Genomic DNA, 27,957 nt, shown 5'->3' on the forward strand with positions numbered 1-27,957 from the left:
CTAAGGTAAACACTTTTCTGTTCAAAATACAAATACTCAATACAATATTTAAAAATAGATTAAACAAAATCTAGCAAACACGCTTTGGTTGTAAAGATAATAGTTGAAATTTAATATGAATATCAATTCCTGCCTTATCGACGACAGATGAAAAAATTATCTAAATTAACAAAAATCTTATGTTGCAAATTGAAAAATGGAATAATTTTATCAAATTAATGTATTGTCATCGGTCCTCGATAAATCTACGAAGTTTGAACGAAATCTGGCCGTTTAAAATGGATCAAAATCATGCCCAAATGAGTCGGACAAACATACATACAGGTGAAGCTAATAAAAAGCATGTAAAAACATCAGAATTAGCCTGACGAGCATGGGCTTCACTTAAAGGTAGATTATAACGGCCAATTATATCATTAATAATGACCCGTAGAGCGTGTTATTTCAAGAAAAGGATTAAAATGGAGATAGGGCCATTCAATACATTGAAACTATGTTGGAATGGTTTAACTCCTTTCACCTCAGGACCAGATGAAAGAGATCAAACCTGTATAAAATTAATTAACCGAGGCGCCATCTATATTTATAAAATTCACTTGTCACAATGTTAGTTGCCATACTCCTCCGAAAGGGCTTGATCGATTTTATGAAATTTTATTTGTACATTTGGAAGGACTGAGAATCGGCCCTAATCAATTTTCTTCTTTACCCCAAAAAGTTATTAATTCATTTATTTTATTAATTAATATGGCAATGCAACGTTTGCCGGGTCAGCTAGTATTTATAATATATTTCTCGTGTCGCACATTATGAAAATTTATATGTAAATTTAATATGATGGAGAATCGGTCCTCACCTATTTTTTATACCCCATAAATAATTTTGGCGACCGGGCCAGATTAGTTTGTGACTTACTATCTAACATAGCTGTTAATATCCAACGGTACAAGATATTTAGAAAAAAGAGAAAAGGACTGCATGTATTGATTTTAATGATTACCTAACTATCCATTACTTTAGAGATCGAAAACTCTTGCCCAAATATGCGTATTACTTCTTTAAAATATACAGAAATACATAACGTACGACTACGCACGTTCTAAGCGTCGTGAAAATAGCTATACCAAATAAATTTATAAAATTATAATTTCAAACTCTTTAACCTTCCTATCGGCTATCCGAGCCTTTGAAATTCTAAAGCTTTTGAGTGATATCTAACTAATTAAAATTTGATAGACTGACAGACATTCTAAGCTCATTTATGTATAACATCATGTTGATAATCAGTTTTTTATTTTGTATGATAGTTATAATTATATGTTGCCATAAAAATACTTCTATAAGCATTATTATCTGCAAATAATATTAATATTTCGGTACGATTGAATTTATTGGCTCCTAATATTATTAAAATATCAATGATTTATTATGTTACATTTCTTTCAGAGTTATTTTTAAGAATTCACATTATAATAATATAAAATCATAATACTATAAAGTTGTGAGTTCTTGTAAAATTATTACAAAAAGGTTAAAAATGCTGCAATAATATAAGTGTACAATCATCTTAAGTGTTAGAAATATCAACGAACCTTTTTGTGAATAAATCCATTATTGTTATAGGCGTGAAACGATATCTATAGCTGTTTGAGTTACCTGTAAATATTTAGTTACTACGAATCGTTTAGAACCCCAGGCAAATACAAAGACAGGTTTCGTTCGCACGATGTCGAGGTTTTATATACAGAGTGTCATTTCCGGCATAAACAATACTGTGATTTGACAAACACGTATTGTATTTACCGTTTAACGGTGAACTGGCTATAAGTATCAACAATAATTGTGTAATATGAACAAAGTCACACATTTTTACTATGAAATAGCTACTGAATTAATCATATCCTATAAAAATGTTTAAAGAATAATTATAATTCTGTTCCTTAAAATAAATATAACACTATTTCTGCACATTATTCTTCTCTTGTATGTATGATATAGGGTCGAATAAGCAATTATTGACTCACCTTTTGGAAAAGATAACAAGTTGAGATAGTGTGAAGTACGGCCTTTTTCTGCCGGTTGTTCTGTAGCCGGTAAGGCGAAAAACTTCTTGATAATCACCCAGTTTTGGAATGCCAGATACTTATGTAGTGCGAGAAAGTTTATATTATATTTAAGGCTGAAAGTTAGATGTGTTATAATTTTGGATAGGCAAACTTCTGTTTCGGTCAAATCCCAGAAGTGGGGGTTATCACTTTAAAAAATAACAAATTGTTTAGATTTGAAAGAGTGACATCTCAAGTCAATTTCCTAATATGCAAATATTAGGGTTCAGCAGGTTATCAACTGTAAAGTAGATCCTGCTGATGAGCCACACACAGAGTTGAACATGACATACAGGATTTATCGATACGTCACTCGGACGTTTGGCTCAGTGCAAAGAGTGCTCACAAAGAATGCGAGAGGTCGGTTCAAAATTAAATTCTGTTTTAGTATAATTACAGAGGCATGATACATCTCAAGTCTAAGTGCAACGGGCGCAGTATGATTTGATGTGCCACTGTGCAGAATATGGCGCAGATTAATGTCAATTTAATAATTTGTTCTTCCTATCACTTACTAATGATGAATCAATTTAAAAAAATTTGGCTCAGGCAGTCTGCACTCCCTTATTCGACTCGGGCTGAATGAGCGTTACATAGCCGAGCCTGATACCTCAGACTAATGTAATACCTACAAAATTAAATGTTCGCAAACCTTTCACTTCAATAGCTACATATGCAACATTTATTTGGCAAAATTATTTGATCAACTGTTCGTAAAAAGAAAGCTGATTAAACAGAAAATGTTATTTTTTTTTAAATTTAAAAAGACGTGTTGATTAAAAAAATAAGTTATTGTTCTATATATAATATAGATCATCCTCACCTACTGAATCTATGGCGTTATTCCATAGTGGGGTTTCGAAGTAACATGAGAAATCTACCATTCCACAACGAAGTTATGGTTTGAACACAACACTATCTATGAGCCGCACGCTTGCTTGTTATTATAATCCATGAAAAAAAATTATGTGATAATCTATACTAATATTATAAAGCTGCAGTGTTTGTTTGTTTGAACGCGCTAATCTCTGGTACTACTGGTCCGATTTGAATGATTCTTTCAGTGTTGGGTAGTCCATTTATCGAGGAAGGCTTTTTGCTTATTGTTTTTTTTTTCAAAATTAGGGATCCGTAATAAAATTGCTATTTTGTAACACAAGGTGTAAAATCGAAAACCTATTTTTGCGTGCGCTGCAAAAACTATTGACAATAGAACAAAATGATGTACAGGCTATAATATAGGCAATATTTTATTACTTATAAAACTATCGCGTGAATTATACTTTATATGGCAAAACAACGTTTGCCGGGTCAGCTAGTATTTATATATATTATAACGACCCCTGTAGCCTAGTGGTTAATGACCCTGCCTACTGAGCATGAGGTCCCGGGTTCGAATCCCGGTAGGTGCAATCATTTATACGATGAATATGAATGTTTCTTTTCGATTCATGGATGTTTATATATATATTTATGTATGTTTAATATTTGTATTAAATATATCGTAGTCTTGCACACATAGTACAGGCTATGCCTAGTTTGGGGAAAGATAAGAATATGTCAATATTACTATTATTATCTTCCAAATCCAAATAAATACTTTTATAAATTGAAATTTATTTCAAGTGTAAACGCGACGGTCACGCGTCTACTTAGGCTCCGTGTGTTTCCAAGTGACTTGAGTGCACTTGCAACAATTGGCGGCGGTAGCGGGCAAGGCAGGCCTACTGCCCTGAATAGATAGATTATACGTTTACAATGATACAGATCCGTTCTACTTACAAGATATTTCATTGTTAAATGATCATGTCTACTTGGTCCTGAAGATCAGTTCGGACACAAACAATTTAATATCATGCAACAGCAGGTGACCCGACCCGTACGCTCACTTGCCCTCCTCATTTATAAGAAAAAATTGTAATAACATAATATTATATACATTATTATATTAATAAATATTAATAATATTGACACACTTTTCACACAAATTATCTTGCCCCAAGTTAAGCATATATAGCCTGTGTTATGGGTTACAAGACAATGATATATTTAATACAATATACTTACTTAAACATAGATAAATTCATATAAACATACATAAATACATTTAAACATCCATGACTCGGAAACAAACATCCATATTCATCATATAAATGCTTGCACCTACCGGGATTCGAACCCGGGACCTCTAGCTTAGTAGGTAGGATCGCTAACCACTCGGCTATACAGGTCGTCAAATTTATTATAGTAACATATAAATTTTATGCATTTTTATATCGTTTCTACTTTTGTGAGATTATTATTTATACTTTCTGTGTTTTTTTAATGAAAATAAGGGACGAGACGAGCAGGACGTTCAGTTGATGGTAATTGATACGCCCTGCCCATTACAATGCAGTGCCACTCAGGTTTCTTGAAAAACCCAAAAATTCTGAGCGGCACTACAACTGCGCTCGTCACCTTGAGACATAAGATGTTAAGTCTCATTTAACCAGTAATTTCACTAGCTACGGCGCCCTTCAGACCGAAACACTATACTGCTAACACATTACTGTTTCACGGTAGAAAAAGGCGCAATTGTGGTACCCATAATCTAGCCGGTATCCTGTGCAAAGCAGCCTCCCACTGGTAATTGGTGGTGGAGTTTAGATGTCCTTAAGTGGAAACGTTTGAGTGGTGAATAGTTTTATTATAAGACTTAAGCTAACAATAGTAAACACTGTCTGTCTGGTAAATAAATGCAATGAAAAAATACTCCAAGTTTAAAAATTTTCCAGCACCTTCTCCCTGTTATATACCTAATTCTATAGTGACACTGGTAACATAAAAAGTTTTAAATTAGGAATAACTTTTCTTCGCGTTTATTAATAACACAGTGTATGTTTTGCTTTTATTATAATAACACATACATACACTTTGAAAAAAAAAATACAATAATACCGACAGACGTTGTTCTGTTCATAATAAAAAAAAAACTCTTGCGGGTGGAATTTGTAAATTCCTTTCTTAGCTGACCTGTACTCGGGGAAAGGAATAATCCTACCAAATTTCAAGTCTCTACGCCTTATGGTTCCAGAGATATCGAGATAAGTCAATACATAGGTGGACATTTCTAATAAATCTTTCACGTTTCAACACTTCAATTATCTCTGGCTAGTTTGCGTAACATTTATCGTCAATGGTTCCCCACAGAAAATTATCCAAAGGCCTCGCTCAAATCACAACCCCGAGCTCATTAATATCACTTATAGGAAGTCAAAACTACCCATTAGAAAAAGTGAAGTAAGTTTTTAATATTTCCCAATTTTTTTCGAGCATATATTGTCTCATTTTGCAAATGTCAAACATAAAACTAACCTCCTGTCAAAATATTAATGTCACCTTTCAAAGTCAAAGTTATCGGTACTTCAAATATAAAACACTAGATGGCCTACCCTGTAAATATACATATATAGATTACAAGCGGGCGGTCGCTCGTCGGAAATATATAAAATCATTTATTTATTCAGAATATCCGCCAGTTTACCAAATACAGTAATCTCTCTCACCACGGAACCATAACTGCGGCTATAAAAATTCTTAACTACAGACTCATCCGTCTGGCGCGGGCTCTGGTAACCAGGTCACAGTGCCACGTAACTTGACCACATCGCCATAATTTGTTAATTATTATAATTGGTTGAACTTGCGTCTTTAAATAGATCTTGCAGACGGAACGTTTATAATGCAGTTTTGTGTAAGGGAACAGACATCCTTAAGAATTCAAATCTTTTTATTCAAAACAAGATATAAAATCAAAAACTGTCCCATTCGAAATAGACTGCCTCAGACCTGAGAAAAACGGGCGCAAGAAACTCAGCGGGTTTTTAAAATAGAAATATGGATTACAATGTAATATCGTCCAATAAACATTTATAATTTAAGAGCCTGAGGGTGTTTGCTGCTTTCCCAGTGTGTATAAACTTATAACCTTTACCACACAAACGCTTTTTAACAATTCTTTTAAATTTCGTAACACATTTATTTTACACATTTTCTGGGATCATGTGGTAAAAGCATATATATCGCCAAATTATTAATTACTATAAGAAGCAAGTTTGTTCATTCACCGCTAATACTGTCCCTCGATTCTAGATCACTCCTCAAACTGCCAAAGCTTTTATGGCGAGTATGCCAACTCGGCGTCGATATATCGAGCGACGTTCAGTTCCATGGTCACTTGGAAGGAAATACCATATTGGCCTCTGAGAAAAACGTCATAAAGCAAAATTCCGTCCGCATCATGTTGCCGTCTGTCATTTTGGCCAGAAACTTTTTGCCTGACACTTTGTGGAATTCATTACCAGCTGCAGTTGCAGCATCAGCATTTAAGCTTAGAACATACTCCCAACTTAAAGGCTTCGCTTGACTGCGAGAGTTGTGAATGTTCCTGAGGGGTTGCTTCACCACTTTCCATCACGTCCTTTGCCCGTTTGCCCAATCTTATATCAATTTCAATAATATAAACATTATCGTAACATAAACGTAGCATATTTCATCCCATTCAGTTTTTAAAAATTCGTTAGGAATCTTTAAGTTTTGGAAGAAATTGTGGAGAAACAAATTTTGATATTTTTGCCCAATATTTTAAGTCGGATGTGCAGTTGTCCTAATCGTATAAAAGCTGGAATTGTGAAATTAGTTAAATGTTGATTTATAATTGTTAAATGTAACTAAAATGTAAGATAATTTTTCCTCTTAAGTGCTGAGCAGTTTCATAAACTAACGCCATAACGCTAAACTAAGTTTACAAGTTACTCAGTTTACTGTTACATTTACACATGAAAAATCTACTTAGGTTACTCCTTACTCACTTTTCTGTTACATTATTATACACTCGAAAAAACCTATAAAGTTTACTAGTCACTTAGTTTACTGTTACATTATTATACACATGAAAAACCTACTAAGATTACTAGTTACTCAGTTTACTGTTACATTATTGTACACTTGAAAAACCTACTAAGTTTACTTCTTACTTAGTTTACTGTTACATTGTTATACACTTGAAAAACCTACTAAGTTTACTAGTTACTCAGTTTACTGTTACATTATTATACACTCGAAAAAACCTATTAAATTTACTAGTCACTGAGTTTACTGTTACATTATTATACACATGAAAAACCTACTAAGTTTACTAGTTACTCAGTTTACTGTTACATTATTATACACTCGAAAAAACCTATAAAGTTTACTAGTCACTTAGTTTCCTGTTTCATTATTACACACTCGAAAAAACCTACTAAGTTTATTAGTTACTACTTTTGCTACAATATTATACACTTGAAAAACCTACTAAGTTTTCTAGTTACTCAGGTAACTATTACATAATTACACACTTGAAAAAACCTATAAAGTTTACTAGTCACTCAGTTTACCTTTTAAATTATTATACGCTCGAAAACCTACTATGTTTACTAGTCACTCAGTTTATCTATTACATTATTTTACACTTGAAAAATCCTATAAAATTTACTAGTCACTCAGTTTACTGTTACATTATTGTACACTTGAGTTACCTATTAAGTTTACTAGTTACTACTTCTGTTACATTATTATACACTTAAAAACCTACTAAGCGTACTACTTGCTCGGTTTACTGTTACATTATTATACACTTGAAAACCTACTAAGTTTATTAGTCACTTATTTTTCTGTTACATTATTAAAAAAAATTAAACTTCTTTTCAGCCCTTTTGAGAGGGCGAAAATATGCAATATGGAGTCAGCACCGTGCTAGTGTACCATGGCTTTAAGTATAACGTATTGCATTGGTATTTGTATTAATTTAAGATGTATTCCTGTTTGTAAAAACATTGCTATTCCACTTCAGATATTCTATTCTATTTGTCATGCAAATAACAGAAAGATAAATGCAAGTTCTACGTTAGAATATTCTACAAAGAATCTTGTGAGAAACGGTTAGCTTATCTTAAAGTAATATTTAATAATAATCCAACGCCCACGCATCAACGTTTTTGTTCACTCAAGTATGCTTTCTCTCCATTTTGGGAGCAATTGGCTCATCTATGTTGTGACGGGTACAACAGATTAAAATATTTTCTGGTGTGTCTAATTGTACTATGTCTTGTTAAATGGAAATCGAACGGAGAGAATGTCCGAACAGATGTAGGCATCTAAGTGATACAGTAAAGTCGAAATGATTAAAAAAGAAAAAATATAACATCTAGATGTCAAAGTCAAAAGTTCTTATGCAACATCTGAAGGTTGATACTTAGAAGATATTTGTTCTATTATTTTTCACTTAAATCATCTTACAGCGTCATATTCGACGCCAATTAAATTAAATGTATGTATAACAGGATATATCTTATTAATAACTACGAATTACTACTTCGATTAAAATAAATTAATTAAACGGAAAGATTTGTTTTCTTAACTTGTGACAAATCTTTATCTCTCTTTAGAATTATCTTAAATAGAAACAGCTTTCCAAAACGTTTTATATTGTAAAATTCCCACGTTACAACTCCTGCCCTGTCTACTGCTTATCATTATTATATGATGCATAAATTATTATAACCTGACAGTACAATAGCCAAAATTTATTTTTTCCTGTGTCCTTCTACAAGATTCCAATCGTACATCAAGGAAGAGTTTATTTAGATAGCTTTTTATTCGAGCAGAATTTGGAAGGCCTTCATAATAATATAGTACTCGGATCTGGGCTATCGAAACCGATTCGGTGTGAAAACCCGTCAGAACACGTTTTCAATTGATCGGTTTTTCGACTCCAAAAAAGCTAAATTAAACAAAATCAGTTCGACATATATTTATTCTTAGTATTGACACAGAGTAGATACTTACGGTATATCTTAATAATCCTTTCGTAATAAGAATTTGTTCCAGAACATAATGTGTCACTAAAATTCAAACATCTTTTGATGTGTTAAAAGTCATAGATCTTTGTTTAAAATTAGTGTGTATTAGTGGTCGTTGCTTACATAACAGTGTTAAACCGAGCAACGAACATTGTGATTAGGAATCGTTATCAAATTAGTACTGCGAGGTGCAGGGACGTATTAGGCGTATTTTAATAATGTGGGGCCCCCGAGAAATATTTATAATATATGTCACATCACTATGGTTGCGTCCCAACATTATGGGCTAGTCTGCGTTGTGTCTGTCTAACTGTCAATGTGTCTAAACACACAATTTATATATAACTCTTGTATATAACTTATATGAGTTAATTACTAAAATATAAAATAGTCTCATAGATACAAGCCTTTTTATTTAATTTAATAAGGTGATTCAATCCTTCTTACATTTAATCTTAGTTCTAATTTTCTTTTGATCGGTACACAAACTTAGTGTGTTTATGTTTAACTAAGCAGTGTAAAAATAAAAAACAAACTAAATCCGGTCAAACTTCAAAGAAACCTTGCTGGCGTTCAATTTTTGAGTATATGGGACAATGCATACAAAAGAATTATTCAAAAAAAAAATAAGAAAAAGTAATTTTTATATTTTACACTTTATTTAGTATTGATTGAGTCTAAGTTTTAATCTTACCAGTTGCCACTCTTACTATTTATTCATAATATACTTGCACAACATACATGTCGTGTCCGAGAGGTAGACAGTATACCAAACGAATCAGCAAGTCGTCTACACATACGTCGATAGATATTTTATATTAATAGTCATATGACAGTAATGCGACCTTAAATGCTTTCCCCTTTCAAATGTACTAAGCATTCCTAAGTGGCCGTAGTTCCTGAAAAACGTTCAAAGCCACAAACTACACATTTTAAGAAATTCGTGTTTAATAAATATTAGTGCATCCATACATGTGGGTTGGGCTACTAAGTCATGATGTCATTTAAAAAGTGGCAGTAGGGCTGCCGTTTTTTGTCAGTCCATTAATATGATATAAATCACGTGACCAGTTTTGTGTTCTTAACTCAATTTCGACATGATTGTGGTTTGGAACGTTTTTCTCGAATTACGTTTTAGTAAGGTATAGGTTTAGGTTAAGTTTAGGTCCTTCTCGTAATACAGCTTTGTGAATACGGCCCTGTCGAAGTGAGTTCCCATCGCAATGGATGTCGGTGGCGCTGCGACACGGCGTCCGGTGTTATGCAACGCGCGAACACGACTAATAAACCGATAGTTGGATAACCGCATCGCACATACAAATACCGCGGCTGTACCTACTCGTTTTAGTAACTGCTTAAGTTTAGCTCAGATTTCCGAACGATAGACTCATCATCATCATAAGCCGGAAAACGTCCACTGCTGGACAAAGGCCTCCCCAAAGATTTCCAACGTATTCCGGCGATCTTGACCAGATCGTCGGTCCATCTTGTGGGTATGTGTCCTACTAACACTGCGTCTTCCGGTACGTGGTCGCCGTTCGAGGACTTTACTACCCCAACGGACATCTGTCCGTCGAACTATGTGTCGAACGATAGAGAAAGAGAAAATAATTAAATAATATGGTTGTATTCCAATGAAGGCAAATACTGGAGCAGTTACTAGAAGAACAAGGCTTCGGTGCACTGATAATAATAATTGAATTTATTTATCCAAAGAAAACATATTATACCAACGAATACTATTCCGTTTTATATGCATAATATAGCATTTTATTCAACATAATATTTTTTTAAATTAACCATTAATTTTGACAACACCTATAGATTTATATAGAAAGAAGTACTTGTATATATTTACAAGGTATATAATTTAAGATATTCATCTGATTTATACTTACTTACTGAAATTATTAACTGTTAATTACAAGATATAAACTAATTAACATTCGTTATATAACGTGCGTCCTAATTATCATAATTATATAACATTATAATTAGCAATGATTATTATAATTCAATTGGCTGAGAACTGTCAGACTGTTAATTAACAGTCTTACGATCTAATACATGGCATAGTAAGGAAAGCCTTTTCTGTTCCTTTTCGGGATCCATATGTTACTTTTAGTTATGTTGCGGTATTAAGCTGTATTGTCGGTGACAATAAAAAATTGCATTCATGAAATAAACTTATTTTTACTTTTAAACATTATTTATTTCAAGTTGATTAGCAAAACTATTCTTGATTTGTTTAATACGTTTATCTTGACTTATTTGGTAGATTTTGTAATTTCTTAATTTCATTACAACATTGAATGGTTGTTTATAACTATTTCACACATAATTTAGCATGCGGTATTCACCTTAAAAGGTAATGCATTTAGAAATAAGACCCTTGTAAATTAGCATAATTATAAATGCATAAATAAATAAATAAATAAATAAAATAAAATCTTAGACATATGATTTCCACAAATTAAATATTAATACTAGATTAAATATTACTGTCACAGGTTAAACTAACCATATCTCAAGTTTTATAAAGGTCTGTTATATCTGTCGCGAGTCTACTAGTCGGGTATGTAGCTCTCGGCTTCGCCTCATGCCTACAAATTACAACCTAGTAGGAATCGCTAACAGCATCCCCTTGTTAAACAATTTATTATCCGAACACACCTGATACACCTACTTATCATAAAGATACCTACTTTAATGATCTTTTAACGAGGAAAAGGAATTATAACGACTTGAAGTGTTGATACGGTGATGATATTTTAATGAGATAGTTAAGTTTAAATAGGTCAACAGTCAAAATAATTTAGGATACTTACCAGTGAAGGAGTTTTACTTAGAAGTTAAGTTTAAATAGGTCAACAGTCAAAATAATTTAGGATACTTACCAGTGAAGGAGTTTTACTTAGAATGCTTGAATTTTTTAAGCTATTGCATAGCTTCTATCGCGGGCCTTGAGAGTGGGAATCCAGAAATTCCGCAACGAAAATAACCTAACACTTACTTACTAGATGTATACAGATATTTCGGCACGCTTTTTACAGTTGCCGTAGAACAGCGGTTATCACATAATATGCTCGTTGTGCAGAAGGTCCCAGGTTCGAGCCTTTTTATCACGTTTTTTTAAATTTTATTATTATGACAAGCATTTTTATTTAGTTTCACCTGTCTCGTTGTCTGTCTGTAATCAAATCTTGCAAGTTAAATTTTACTCAGTTACCGTTTGCTTTTTTTAAAATTAATTTTATTAAAAAAAATACTGCATAAATAAAATAAATAAATATTTATAATTGCATAAGTTGATAAAAAATGCTATGCAATAACTTCACCGTGGCAGTCCCCGAGTGCCACACGTCTTTTTTAATTATATGGCTTGTTGGTTAATTATTGTGATTGTAAAGTTTTACACAACTCACATAAGCTTCACGTACCTATGTAAAAAGATTTATGCTATGCCGTCTTGGAGAATGATTAAAATTAAAATAGAAAGTGCATCATTTATTACCTACAGATATGACTACTAAAGTTGTATAAAATTAATTTTTTTTTGTTTCGCTATTGAATCTGATATATGCCATAGCACATGTTTTGTTTTGTACTTTGCACAATCTTTATAATCTCTACAGGGTATAACAAAATATCAGATTATTCGGATGACAACAGGCTTGCGATCAAAGCTGCTCAACTTCAGTTAGCCTAAAGTATAATGCCGTGTTATATACAATAAATGACGATGTATTAAAAATATGTATTTTAAAAATTATTTAATTATTATGAGCCTGGCGAAAGTCTCTAAGAAAAAAGTGATTCACTCGACTGTATCAAACGTGCAGTCATTGATAGATTGACAGATGACGGCTATAATCTTGTAAAAAACGGAGATAGCCGAAATCCACTACGTTTTAAGCAACTGTACGCTTTCAAACTTAGCCGGAGTATACTTTGTAGCCAATCTCCATAATGTAATTACTACAATTTCAAACTTATATCCAATCACTGCACGTTTTATAGTAAATTTTTTTTCAATTTTTATAATAGAGTCCTGCCTCTTATTACGTAGTTCTCACATCCTCTTTCATATCTTAATCTAAGACTTCTAAAAGTGATATTTTTGTGGCCTAATTAGAGAATATAAGCACATTTTAATTTGAATTTAATTTACACTGCTCTAAACATTATATTTGTCAACAGTTGCCGCTGTGTGCATTCTGCTTGAAGTTGGCGCCATACCGAGTAGAAGAAGTGGGTTTCGATGCAATGATCCTGACCTCTCGTTCCCGCACACCGGAGACACTATATCTATCTCACTTGTGGCTGCTGTTACTGTAGTCGTACCCTTGATAATTGTAAGTAAAAATATTGAATAATAACTTTACTCAGACTTTACTTAAGTGAAACTAAGTTGATTTTAAGCGTAATCTTTGGTTACTTTACATACGAAATTATACTGAGCTTAAGCTAAGACATTGGGCTGTCTTATCACAAGCTCAGTATAACAGCAAAAGGCAAGTTCGCGTTTTATCACACTCAGCTAAGTTTTACTTGAGTAAAGTCTGAGCAAAGTCTTAGTTCACTCTAAAGTTCAACTCTAAAGTTAAAGAACATAATATAGTAAAATGCACATATACAAAATTTGGTATTTTTTTAAAGTGAAATCCCAGAAATGAGAGAGATCTTCTTTTAGATTAATAACACAAATTAAATTTACAAACAAAATTTATGAACGATGCGGGACTCGAACCCGCGACTTCTCGCGTTCTTCCACTAAGCCAACCGTTCGAGCGTTGTATTAGTATGCGTGCATTGCTCAAAATAAAGGTTAACTCTGAACCAATTTTTTTTTCGACGTTTTCACAGCTACGTCTATCTAGAAGTGAATAGTGAGTACCCTCGTGAAGTAAATTTAAAAGCTTTTTTTTTAATTCCCACTAATTCTGAAGGTTGACTTCCGAAGGTTCCTATTTTGTATAAACGTAATGAAAACTATTTTAACTAACAAGCGTATAAGTAAAAAAAAATGGCTTAGTTCAACGTAATTTTTTTTTTTAATGGATAGAGACTATCTATATCTTTTTGATCTATATTGTAGTATTACGACGTTTATGTGGCATTAGATAAAAAAATAAACTTTGAAAAGGACATCAATCAATATTAATTAATGTTTTATAGATAAATAAGCTATGATGACCAGTTCACTGCTCTTTAGGCAATTAAGATAACAATATTTTTAATCTAATCTCCTACTTAGTTACATGTACGACTAAACAAGTTTGAGAAGACCTTGTGACAAGACCGAGAATCTTTTTTTAAATAAATAAATGGTATTCGATTTTTAAAACCAAGGAGTTTTCAATTAAAAAGATTTTAATATGACAGGAACAGTGGAAATATTCCATTCACGATACTTTTAGTGCAGCCCTCGTATAGTTTTACTAGTAGGACCATTAGCATATTAATATGCCATTGATAAGGTACATACGAAAGAAGGTAGGAGCGATGCATACTTTTGTAAATATATTTTTATCAATTAGGTAGTTGAAGACGGCTCGGCCGATAGCGAAGATTTAAACTTTTAAATATAATTGCTAACATATTCCATAGTTGGTCTTAATTTAACTTTTAATCCATAAGTTGTGTGACTTCAAGTACCTAAAGGAGAATCTAGGTCAATTGCGTACTAATAAAAAATATGCATTGCTATTTCCTCCGCATCTTGTCAGAGCCTGCACTTTGTTTACTTATTCTTTCCTCGTGTTTATTCTGTTTGTAGTAACCTGTTAATTTTCTTGTAGCAACATTTTGCATCTATTAAATTGTATTAATTTTCTTTGGACAGCCTTTTATTGAAAACTTCCTAGTTCTATAGAGAGCCTTTTACAGCATAGTTCTCTTTACAGATTTGGGCCATAGAAGCAGCGTTGCATAGAGACGATGAGTACACCATTAAGAAGAACAAGTTGTTAGCCAGCGCGAGAGACGCTAGCCTTATCTACCGTGACTACATCTACGGAGCAATTGTCAACCTGGCGGTGCTGGAAGTCACCAAATGTGTTGTCGGCTCTCCTCGACCCACATTCTTCGATTTATGCGAGCCTGATAAAGCAGCTACATGTAATGAGTAAGTTACTCAAAGCAATTTCAAATCGTGGTGAGATGGTAGCCGTTCACGGTGAATTTTAAAAGAAAATAAATTAAACAATAAAAAAAACGAAGCCATAAACCATCTAGAATAATTTACGCATCGCACGGTGGTAGTTTCATGTCGATACGATCAGTGGTTTAGGCGTGAATGAGCCTCAAACAAAGACCATTTTCATTATATATATAAAAATAAGAAATGGACAAACGGACAATAGGCTTACGTGATAGGAAGTGGTTAGGCAACCGCCCATTGACACCTCAACACCAGCAGTGAAGGGACGCGTTGTTGATCTTTAATAGTTGAGAGTATACTAAAGTATCCCTAAAAGGTAATATCGGCTCGGGAAAACTGCACTGATTCCACAAAGCGGCTGTGCAAGACAAGAAGTTATTAATATTATTAGCAAGGGATATTATATGCTTCATAAAAGCGGTAGTTTAGGGGGCAGATACTCTATATGTCACCCAAAAGTACTTGGATGAAGCCTTCTTTCGACTTTAATGTGCCGAAGACCTCCCGACTTTTGTTGTGAAAAAATCTGGTAAATTTTGCACTAACTGATCGCGTTCCCGTAATCGGCAAGAGCAGTTAAATAATAGCTTAGCAGTTATCACACTTACAATGTTACATTCATGTCAAAAAATGTTTAGTATAGTTTCCGAATCAAATGTCACCTCATTCATATTTTTCCGAGACTGCTGAAAGAAGTTGAACAAAAATTCATTTGTGGACTAGACTATTAGAGAAGTTCTCACTTCAACTTCCGTTTAATTTAAAATATTAACATTCTACCATAATGTGTTTGTCAACAGGTCGGAGTACGTAATGAGCTACACATGTACTTCGAGCCGGTACTCCCGCTACCTGCAGATTGACGCGAGCAGGAGTTTCCCCTCGGCACACACGTCACTCTCAATCTACTGCGGGCTGTTCTTGGCGGTGAGTGACTATTTACTCAATTACTTGTTACCTGTTATGCAATACTTATATGGCAATAAAAATAGTACCAGTAAATGCTTTTTGTACTAGTTACTGTACCTATTAGCGCGTGCGTAGGTAAACATATGATATTATAAAAAATTGCAATAAGTTATGGCTAAATAATAGGCCGACGTACCTGAGATTCCGAGGCGCGATGGTCTGCAGCTGGGGGCCCCGATAGTCCTCTCGGAATTCCTGGTGCTAATATGCGTGCTAATCCCTCTCGGCATGTGAAGGAAAAAAGTTTTTCGTTGCGTTAAGCCGAGAACTTATTGCGATTAAGTCGATGACCACTGATTTAGTATCAATTTACTATTAAATTATAATATGCGTTGCTCGGTGACAATTTGGTTACATTATTATGCGGCGCAAGAGACAACTGTCATAAGTATAACCTAATATGTCAATGTATTGTCAGTACACCGTAGCTGCGAACTGATTATGACCTAAGAGTTACTAAGTGAACCGTCTGTAACTACTCTTTATTCTATGCTGATGTGACGACTGTTATTTTTTAACGTAGGGTTTCAATTTTACGTTTGTAATGTATTAAGAATATGGATTACACCCAACCCGAAAACTACTTTCTTACTCTAATATGAAATACCTACAATTTATGATTTAAAAATGAGGGTACCTGTAAAATGAACTTTTATACCCTGGTAACTCTGTGAATAACATGATATATAAAAAAGAAACAATATTTATACACACCTCAAACATCGACAACACTGTAATTCATATAATGTTACAAAAGAGCTGGGGCGGCGATGATCACTTCCCATAAGAATCCGGCATGCTTTTATGTCATAAACTTATGTGATATTCCATTTAAAAAATAATTTCCAAATAAATTACTTCCTTATAGGCCCTTAAAGAGACATTTCACCCAGTCTAAAACACTCGCCCAATTGTTCCGCTATCAGAAATTTTCTTTAAACACAACAGGAGTTAAACAACAGTCGAACTAATGGAAAATTTAGCTACTGTTGCCATTTTTAATAATATACGTATCATAATACGTCAGCGGCGATATTGAATTAATTAAGCGGTGAACAGGGGCGAGTTTTCCTCAATCCTTAACAAAGCAAATGTCCATTTGACCCAATGTAAAATAAATCAAAACGAGAAGATATTATGTTGTAAGCGAGTGCACCAAAACGTCCTAATTAGGACCAATTTTGACAGTGACGTTACGCGCAAGTGGCAAATTACTTTATCATCATCTATTTATAGCTCAGCTTAGAGTATTGAAAATATACCTACTAGATTTAAGTATTTTATTTGTCAAATTATAATGTATAGTTTAGTACTACCCATTATGTAACTAGTAATGTTATTACTTACACAAAATGTGGTTAAATTCAAGTTGAGACTATTGTACATTCAGAATATTGAAAAATGGCCAATGGTCTATAGACTATAAGCCTGCCCTTAATGGGCGAATAAAAAAAATTATCATCATCAATGTATCGCACCATCTATGGACTCTCTATTCTGCTTGCAACATTCATATCGATAGATTTGTGAGTTTACATATCATATTGAAATTACCAATAATTATTTGCGATATTTCTCTTTCCTCGCAGTGGTATCTCCAACGGCGAGCATTCAGTTGGCACAACCGCTCCGTACTCATCGTGCCGCTGGTTCAGATCCTGTGCATCATCTACGCGGTGACCTGCCCTCTCACCAGGATAACTGACCACCGACACCATTGGTGGGATGTTCTTGTTGGAGCCTTCATGGGATTCTGCAGTGTTCTGTATACTGTACGTATAACAAATATAAATTATATAAAATATTTTTATCTACCTTATCCCTATTTTTTTATATTTCTAAATTTAACTCTTGTTTTCCAAAATATTGGAATTTATTTATTACTTAGGATTGCGAGTAGTGGGCACAGTTATCTTTTAAATTTATTGTTATACACTTACAAACGATAACATTACAAATCCGTACTCAAAATATTGAATATTACTTGATTTTGTTTATTCGGCCATGGAAAGAAATGGATATAGGGTGCGTTTTATCCCGAAATTTAAAATTTTCTCGAAGAAGCGCGATTACGCAATGTATACGGTCGAAGTCGCTGACAAATTTCCACACAAAAGTCCAAAGAGGCAGACAGGTTAAAATGTCAAAAATCCTAGATTAGATATCAGTCAGCCAAAAGAATGTAATTACAAACAGAGGCTACAGAATTTATATAGTAATATATACAATGGTGGCAGTTTTCGTAAATAGATCTTATGATTTTCTTTTGTCTTAGTTCTGAAAAAAGAAAATCTGATTGCACTAGTTCTGTTTCTATATTTATGTTTTTTTTTTACAATAAGAGACGAGACGAGCAGGACGTTCAGCTGATGGCAATTGATACGTCCTGCCCATTAAAATGCAGTGCCGCTTAGGATTCTTGGAAAACCCTAAAATTATGAGCGGCACTACGTTGCGCTCGTCTCATTTTCCCAGTAATTTCATTAGCTTCGGTGCCCTTCAGACGGCAACACAGTAATGCTTCCACATTACTGCTTTATGGCAGAAATAGGCGCCGTTGTGGTACCCATAATCTAGCCGGCATGCCTGTGCAAAGATGCCTCCCACTGGTAAATGTTTAACCTGTAACTCTTATTTCATTCGTCAGTCTGAAATGAAAGCCAAAATTGTATGTTAATTGTTGTTTCAGGTACTAGTCCTCTGTAAGAACTTCTCCCAACCCTCAGTAGTGAGTACGAGCGATATCTCCAGCAGTGACAGCAACAACCACCAGGCCGTGCGAAGGCTCCTCTCGCACGAACCCAGGGTGGCCGTTCCCTAGCCACAAGCTGTGTAGACTCTGTGCAGTCTAACACACACGCCATTTTGACACGTTTGATTTAAATCAGAACTATTTGGACACAGCTGAGTGTAAATGAGAGTTATTTCGAGATATTAATATTACTCTTAGAATAATTTATGATATTGAGACAATTTTTGCTTCAACAAATCCTGTGAAAGGATGAACTACTTATAAAAAATGATTATTTTGAGCTTTGAGATATTTGTATACATTGGACTTTTTGTTTCTTTTTAGAAAAAAAACCTGTTTTGATAATAGGCTGAATTATAAAGGCATTTTCTGTATGCACTTTTACTGTTTATATAGATGTGTTTTGTAGGATGATGCGGTAAATCAATTAGAGAATATGTCTTACATAGATGCTTAGTCGAGGACAAACAATATGACAGAGATAAAAACTATTTATATGGCGTCAATCTTCCATATAGACCCGTTTGAGAGCGTGTCAATTGTAGAGATTATCTGTCTATTCGCATTAGTGTGTATAGTTTCATAAGTTAAGATAATTTAGTTTCAATCTTAAACAGATACAAAAATTACGTGTACGTGTTTTAGATATACTTTTTTAAGAATTATTTTTATTTTCAACATAATGCTTTGTTGTTATTAAGGTAAGAACTTCTTTTTTTTTTATGGAATAGGAGGACAAAAGAGCGTACGGGTCACCTGGTGTTAAGAGATCACCGCCGCCCACATTCTCTTGCAACACCAGAGGAATCACAAGAGCGTTGCCGCCTTTAAGGAAGGTGTATGCGCTTTTCTTGAAGGTACCCATGTCGTATCGTCCCGGAAACACCGCACAAGGAAGCTCATTCCACAGCTTAGTAGTACGAGGAAGAAAGCTCCTTGAAAACCGCACTGTGGAGGCCCGCCACACATCCAGATGGTGGGGATGATATCCTAATTTGTGGCGTGTCGTGCGAAGGTGGAAGAACTGTTTAAGTTTTGGTGGCACAATATGTTACACCCGCCACGTGCCAATGTGTTATCAAATACAAATGTGCAGTTTTACCCTTAATAAGTTGGTTGGTGTTACAACAAAGTATGGGTCCCTGTCTTCATCATCATCATAAACAAACGGAAGACGTCCACTGCTGGACAAAGGCCTCCCCCCAAAGATTCCACGACGATCGGTGCTCATTCAACGTATTCCGGCGATCTTGACCAGATCGTCGGTTCATCTTTGGGAAGCCTACCAACACTGCGTCTTCCGGTACCGACTTTACTGCCCCAACGGCCATCTGTCCGTTGAACTATGTAACTGTGGTTCCATACTATCTACCTGTATGTACACTCATCCTAATCTTCGATAAAAAATCTCTTCACCATCATCACTACAGCCGGAAGACGTCCACTGATCAAGTTCTCCACAATGATCGGTCTTGCGGTCTCATCAAACCAATTCCGGCAAACTTGACCAGATCATCAGTCCATCTTGTAAGTGCCTACCAACACTGCACTCTAATACGTGGTCGCCATTCGGAGACTTTTCTGCCCAAAAGAGTTATAAATCTGTTGTAATATAATTTGAAATTATATGATCAAATAACCTAAAACTGCTAATCAACTTATTTTTTATTCTGTGACACAAGCCAACATGCTTTATAAATTTTATTAGTGATCTAAATATGAGTTGAATAGTATATAATTAAATACCTACTTAGAAATAAATTATTAAATCAAAAACAGCTTTTTGTAAATATAAAATGTGTTGGCTGTTATTATAATTTGTAATTTTCTGAATAAGTTATTAAATATGTTACTTTAATTAGATCCAGTGCAGTTTTTTATGTGTACAATATATTCCCGATCGGAGTTTTTTTTAAATATCTTGTTGCTATTACACTTAAAATAAATAATTATTATCTATGTTGAAGTAAAACTACTTTTGGCGGAGGAAATTATTTTAAAATAGTGAACATTCCGACGTTTCGATCACTTAACAGTATTAAAGTGTCCGCTGCCACGTCTAAGTTTGTTTGTGCCTATTTTCCGTTCAAATAAGTTCTAGAATCTAATAAATCACCATATTGTAGGCAAAGTTATTAAATTTAACCAATGACGTTCTATACATATATAAGGACATATCATTCGCAGTCTGACAGTGGAACGGCAAAAGTGCGCTTAAGGCGACACTAAATGCCGGCGACCTTGAGCGATATGAGTTCACAGCTCCTTTGTAATAAAGCCAATATTTTCAAAATTCTTGGGTCGAAAATGTACCTTTGTAACAGGTGCAAACTGCTTAATTGCTTACAATCCTCATTATTGATTACTAATCTGAATAAATGTACCTACATAAAAAAGTAAAATCTATAAGAACAACTTTTATGATAGTAGTATACTAAACAAATGCATGATGCCGAGAAAAAACTTGTTTAACTGCAAAGAAAACTGGTAGTTCATAATAGCTCTGGAGTGCTAACTTTAACCAACAATAAGCAATAGCAATCTACAAGTAAGACTTAAGGGTATGTGTATCAGGATAAAGTAGTGTTCATAGCTCGAAATCCTATATTTTCACCTCAAAACTTGTCTAAAAACACCTTGTCCGTATCAAATCTGATGCGAATAAATGTTTTACATTGCTCCTTATTGACCAAGAATATTTTAAACGACTGGAGTAAATGCGGCAATGTATAGTTATAGCAGTCGAAGCTTATTATAGTGTAATTTGTGGCATGTTTACCAGTGTTACTTCTTTGCACAGGATCCCGGCTAGATTATGGGTACCACAACGGCGCCTATTTCTGCCGTGAAGCATGTGTAAGCATTTCTGTGTTTCGGTCTGAAGGGATGAGTGAGAATGAGACTTAACATCTTATGTCTCAAGGTGAAGAGCGCAGTTGCAGTGCCGCTCAGAATTTTTGGGTCTTTCAAGAATCCTGAGCGGCACTGCATTGTAATGGGCAGGGCAATAAAAAAAATGTTGCATATTTCGGTTTTGTTCTTATACGACGCAATTTGTCTAAAAGTATGTATAGAACGTCATTGTACTTAGCTTATAAAGTGTATAAAGTATAAGTTAACTAGATGCTTTTGTTTGGATGACGTCACAAGTCGTACTAACTCAAATATCAATAATATTATTGTATAGATATTATGATAATATGTATTTGACACGTAAAAAAGATGTTTATAGGATGATGTGATTAAACTATAAGAAAAGAGAAGACAGCGTGTGTTTACCCCAGTTAAATATTTTGTTAACAACCGTTATTAAACGTCAAAAATTAAGCCAATCCGCACACTTTAAATAATATAAACTCCTATTTCAAATCCAGTAAGTTTGAGATTAGTATGAGAAATTGTTCCATAAACGATAAGTCACTTTAATCGCGATTTGTTTTTTTGTTTTGTGATAGTAATTCACCATTTTTGAAGCAATAATCTAGTAAAAAACGGAGATAGCCAAAATCCACAACGTTTTAAGCAACTGTCCGCTTTCAAACTTAGCCGGATTATACGTCGTCGCCATATTGTAATTACTATCTCAAACTTATGTCAAATATCACTGCACGTTTCTTACTAAACTAAATTTTAATTTTTACTTAGGTAGTATTTACATCCTCTTTGATAATGAATATTATAATATTAGTGAGCCAACGAAAGTATTTACTATGTAGTACCTGTCTAGTCGTAAGTTATCTAAGTGTAAATATATTTATTTTAACAATAGCTTACCCACCTATTTTGTGTTATGAAATAGATTTGGTGAGTAGTTTTAATATTGTAATTGTAGGTAATCTAGATATAAGGCTAAAAATGTATTTTTATGATTTGACAGAACATGGATTAATAAGGGAATAGGTAATTCATTTTGAGGTTGTATCCGAATATTAAAATACAGTAATATCTCTTACTAATGCAATAATAGGTGGCAGTACTGAGTAATAACTTCGTAAATCTAATTTGCGTTAGTTTGGGTCTAATTTCATCACAATAAATGATTGAATTAAATCTTAAATTAATCGTCTGACTGCTCAAAAATCTTTTGCTTCCCAAAATTTATACGTCTAGAAAGAGTCACTTTGTTTTAGTGCGATTTCTGAAAATAGAGGCTAACAGTTGCCCCCTATTTATTTTTTTACGTATTTACGGCTGTCACAGTCTATCTAGATGTATAGATTATATAAGGCTCATAGCATAGCGGTGAAACAAATGACGAATCGACAAAATATAAACACGAAACTCTCAGATCATGAAAGGTTCACATAATATAACGAACGATATCGAAGGACAGATAATGAAAGAAAAAGAGAAAGATTGTGGGTCTTACTAAATCCTGTTCTGTCTAGTGTGGCCAAGTTGTACCCACTCTATATTATGTATTGATTACTATACATATATACTCTTTATATACCAACGCAGTACGCATTTACTACTTATTTCAAAATCATGCAATAATAATAATGCATAAAAATATTGTATTATTCTGTAGAAAGTAACCTCAAATCTCGCCATTTTCTCACAAATTATATTTACTTACAAATAATATTTTTAAACCCTGTGGTAAAAGTACTGAATGTTTTTCACTATAATCTTGGTTGTTAAGATATAACTGGTTTTAATTTAATTAAAAAAGAACTTAAAATAAATGAGCACATGACTGATAAAATACAGAAGACATATTTCTGATCCTGTGCTAATTCTAAAATGTATTGCTTTAAATTAAATATTTCGGAAAACCTGGCTAACTAGGCAATCTGAAATTCACGCTTCTACTAATCGATCATTTAACTTATGAGTGATATTAATTGGCTTAGATTTTGTTTAAAGTAATTTATTTGAAGGAGTAACTGGCTACCTCTTGTGAGATTAAAGAACTAATTCAACACTCGATCCTAGATAGCCTAAAACAGATTTAGATGAGGTGAGATTTCAGATACTATATTTATAAGAATGTATAAAATATTATTTACGAATAGCTTACCTTGTGTGTCTAGATGTTTATCTGAGCTAACATTCCTGTGCATTTAGGTCATGTATTGTAAATATCGTTTAAGATATCTGGCAGTTGATATTAATAAATAATTAATTAAAAGTTCTTTGTTGTTTTAATTATTTTTACCAATTAATGATTTTGTTTACTTTGCTGTATGTTTCCTTGATAATTAACGAGGAATAACTGACCACTAATCATTAATAGATGTATATATTCAACAACTTACCACCACGTCGTTTCTCGAAAGAATATGGACGTAGTTTTTTTTTTCTTTATATGAGAGGGGGAAAACGGGCAAGAGGCTCACGGGATGGGGAGAGATGAGGCAACCGCCCATGGACATCCGCAACAACAGGTGTGTTAAGAAATGCGTTGCCGGCTTTTAAGGAGTATGCTTTTTTCTTGAAGGTCCCTAAGTCGTATCTGTTCGGGAAGACCGCTGCCGGTAGTTGATTCCACAAAGTGGCTGTGCGAGGCAAGACATTTCGAACAAAACGCGCGGTTGTGGAATGCCAGACGTCTACGTGATGCGGATGGTACTTTGCACGTAATGTCCGGTGGTGGAATTCGGCCGCTGGAATCAACCCGAACAGCTCCTCTGAGCACTCCCCGTGATAAATGCGGTAGATAGTATTCCACGCCTATTAAATATGAAATACTGTCTCGCCTTACTGAGTACACCAAGCTTTTTGTATGGCCTTCTCTTCCAAGTGACAACGGAACCGAACGTCGCTCGATACATCGACGCCAAGTATGCCAATACAGGCTGTGGCAGGTAGAGGAGTGATCTCGAATCGAGGGGATACGACAAAGGGAGAATTTTTAGTGGTGAACGCACAAACTTGTGTCTTCTTGGGGTTGAATTGGACTAAATTTTGTCGGCCCCATTCCGAGACTTTGCAAAGCATAGTCTCAATTTCAGACACAAGTTTGTTCCGGTTCTCGTCGACGCTATCCCGGGACATGTTGGCACGGCCGGTGTAAGAAGCATACCCTGTGCTGTCGTCTGCATAGCAATGAATATTGTTGATTTGCAGCATATCATTGATATGCAGAAGAAACAGCGTAGGAGATAGCACGCAGCCTTGCGGGACAACAGCGTTTATGGGTTTTAAGTCGGAGCATGCACCGTTGATAACAACCTTGATGCTCCGATCAGCCAAAAAGCTAGTTACCCATTTGTACAACTTCTCGGGAAGCCCATAGGATGGCAGTTTCGCTATAAGCGCTTTATGCCACACCCGATCGAAGGCCTTCGCTACGTCCAAACTCACCGCCAACGCCTCTCCCTTCGACTCAACCGCATTTAGGTATGCAAGAAGATCACCAGCTGAGCGACCCTGACGGAAACCGTACTGGCAGTCGCTGGTGCCCCTCTAGGTATCCCACGAGCTGGCGGTTGATGATCGACTCCATTACTTTGGAGAAAAGGGGGGTAATGGCAATGGGGCGGTAGTTGGACGGATCTGAGCGTACACCTTTCTTAGGGATGGGGTGCACTAAAGCCGCCTTCCATAATTTCGGGACTACGCCTGATGAGTAGGAGAGCCGGAAAAGACGGGTAAGGACCGGCGCCAGTTCCGGAGCACATGTCCGCAGCACTATCGGGGGAATGCCATCGGGCCCGCTCGATTTGTGAATGTCCAAGGTGAGAAGCGCCTTAAGCACGGCGCCATGCCGGATTTTTACCTCCAGCATGTATGTCTCGCACCGCGGAATATGCGGTGGTGGTGCACCTTGGTCATCCAGAGTAGAGTTGGACGCGAAGAGAGAGCCCAGGAGATCAGCTTTCTCTTTCGCGTCATGGGTCAGCGAGTCATCATCCCCGTGCAGTGGCGGAATGGCTGGCTGGCAGAAGTTTCCTTGGACAGCCTTGGCGAGCGACCAGAACGCACGAGTTCCCGAGGGAAGACGTGCAAGTCTCTCGCCAATTCTGCCAATGTGCTTCGACTTCAATAACTCTTTTGAAGGACCTGGAGGCATGATTGAAGTGTTTTTTAAGTTCGCTGGAATTCACATCCTTTGATTTTTTTATAATAAAAAGTTTTTCTAATATTAAGTTTAACTGACGTTATAATTACTAATATTACATTCAAAACATATTTTTTGATGAAAAAAAGCCGCTGAGTTTTTTGCGCCCATTCTTCTCAGGTCTGAGGCATTCGTTGGAATGGGTGGTAGTTTTTCACTACTTTCAATAAGTGATGTCACATCCTATTTTGTATAATAATTTATATATCGACGTTCAACTAAGTGCGTGCAACTCCCTAAAAGACCGTTAACCCTCGTGTCATTCCTCATTGCAGAAGAATGTTGGCGGTGGTGATTACCTGTTACTATTATCCGGTATCCCGTACGTTTGCCTGTCCTTCCATTCAATAAGAAAAAAACATTTTAAGAAGGCTGAAATTTCAGTAAAGGAAAAGGCACGCGAAGAAAGAGAAAACAATAGGTTGACGGTCAAACTATATATTTCCAGACAAATTGTGAATTTCAACTAAACTCATTTCACAAGAATATACAAGTTTTTTTAAAATGAAAATAAGGGACGAGACAAGCAGGACCTTTAGCTAATAGTAAATGATACGCCCTACCCTTTACAATGCAGTGCCGCTCAGGATTCTTGAAAAACCCAAAAATTCTGAGCGGCACTACAATTGCGCTAGTCACCTTGACACATAAAATTTTAAGTCTTATTCGCCCAGTAATTTCAGACCAAAGAGTAATGTTTACACATTACTGCTTTACGGCAGAAATAGGCTCCGTTATATGTGATACCCATGATCTAGCCAGCTTCCTGTGCAAAGGAGCCCCCCACTGGTAAAATTGTTCTTCTTATTTCAAGCTTGAATCTCTAACTCTGTCACTGCCTGTTACGGAGGTTGACATTAGTCGAGTCTTCGAGCATTCGTGATAGATGTGGCGCATAGTGAAAACAGATTGTAGATATGGCGGTTATTACTCGAAGACACTCGATTGTCTCATTGGGGCAGGTACTGTATAGCAGTTCTAATCGATGATCGAAGTCTTTTGTGATGAGTTACGAAACTATTTACAGTTTCACTGATAACAGTTTAGGGAGAAGCCCATAAGGGGAGAAATTTAATTTTCATAAATTTAGAGATAAAACTGCACAAGGATTGCTTATATTTTTTTTTGACAATTAGGGATGAGACAAATAGGACGTTCAGCTGATGTTAATTGATACGCCCTGCCCATTATAATGCAGTGCCCCTCAGGATTCTTGAAAAACCCTAAAATTCTGAACGGTACTACAATTGCGCTCGTCTCCTTGAGACATAAGATGATAAGTCTCATTTGCCTAATAATTTCACTACTACGCCGCCCTTCAGACCGAAACACAGTAATGCTTACACATTACTGCTTCACGGCAGAAATAGGCGCCGTTGTGGTACCCTTTATCTAGCCGGCATCTTGTGCAAAGTAGCCTCCCACTAGTGTATATAATGGTTATATAAGATATTACTTGTTTAGTACTGCAATATTATATCTAAACAAAACCGCACGCAGTGACCTTATAGTTAACATGAAGTACTACAGTCTATATTACTTAGTACATGTTGTTTTAATAAGCTAAGGTCGTAAAACCACTGGCCTAATTATATCACGTTTGATCTTGGTTAAATATTTAACAGTTGATTAATTTTGAAAATTCATTCGTGTGTACAGGCTTACAGACTGAAGCGGGCTTAAAACACGATAAGAATAGTACTGCTCCTAAAAGAGCTTAAAAATAATATACGTAAGCTGTTCTAATAATTAATTTGATCCATTTAACAGCATGATACGCAGAGCAGTTCGAATTGTCGGGGACCCAGTGCTCTGTGAACGGCTGGATCAATTGGCGTTGCGTAGAGACGTCGCTTTATTTTTTTTTTTCGCATTTATCACGGGGAGTGTTCCGGAGAGCTGTTTCACCTGATTCCTGCCGCCGAACACCTTCCTTAAAGGCCGGCAACACTCCTGTGTTTCCTCTGGTGTTGCAAGAGAATGTGGGTGGCAGTGATCACGTAACACCAGGTGGTCGT

General features: G+C 35.2%; 1 protein-coding gene across 2 annotated transcripts in view; it reads left to right on the forward strand.

Moving 5' to 3' along the window:
- Positions 1 to 23,978, forward strand: part of LOC126972092 (phospholipid phosphatase 2-like) — a 118,862-nt gene extending 94,884 nt beyond the window's left edge. For both annotated transcript variants that reach the window (XM_050818677.1, XM_050818678.1), the window contains exons 3-7: positions 13,190 to 13,344; positions 14,896 to 15,116; positions 15,953 to 16,079; positions 17,711 to 17,893; positions 18,811 to 23,978. In XM_050818677.1, coding sequence (XP_050674634.1) covers positions 13,190 to 13,344; positions 14,896 to 15,116; positions 15,953 to 16,079; positions 17,711 to 17,893; positions 18,811 to 18,942 — 818 coding nt within the window. In that variant the 3' untranslated portion in view covers positions 18,943 to 23,978. The remainder of the gene's footprint in view (positions 1 to 13,189; positions 13,345 to 14,895; positions 15,117 to 15,952; positions 16,080 to 17,710; positions 17,894 to 18,810) is intronic.
- The last annotated feature ends 3,979 nt before the right edge of the window (positions 23,979 to 27,957 follow it).

Source organism: Leptidea sinapis, chromosome 25 (genome assembly GCF_905404315.1).
Source record: "Leptidea sinapis chromosome 25, ilLepSina1.1, whole genome shotgun sequence".
Taxonomy (NCBI): domain Eukaryota; kingdom Metazoa; phylum Arthropoda; class Insecta; order Lepidoptera; family Pieridae; genus Leptidea; species Leptidea sinapis.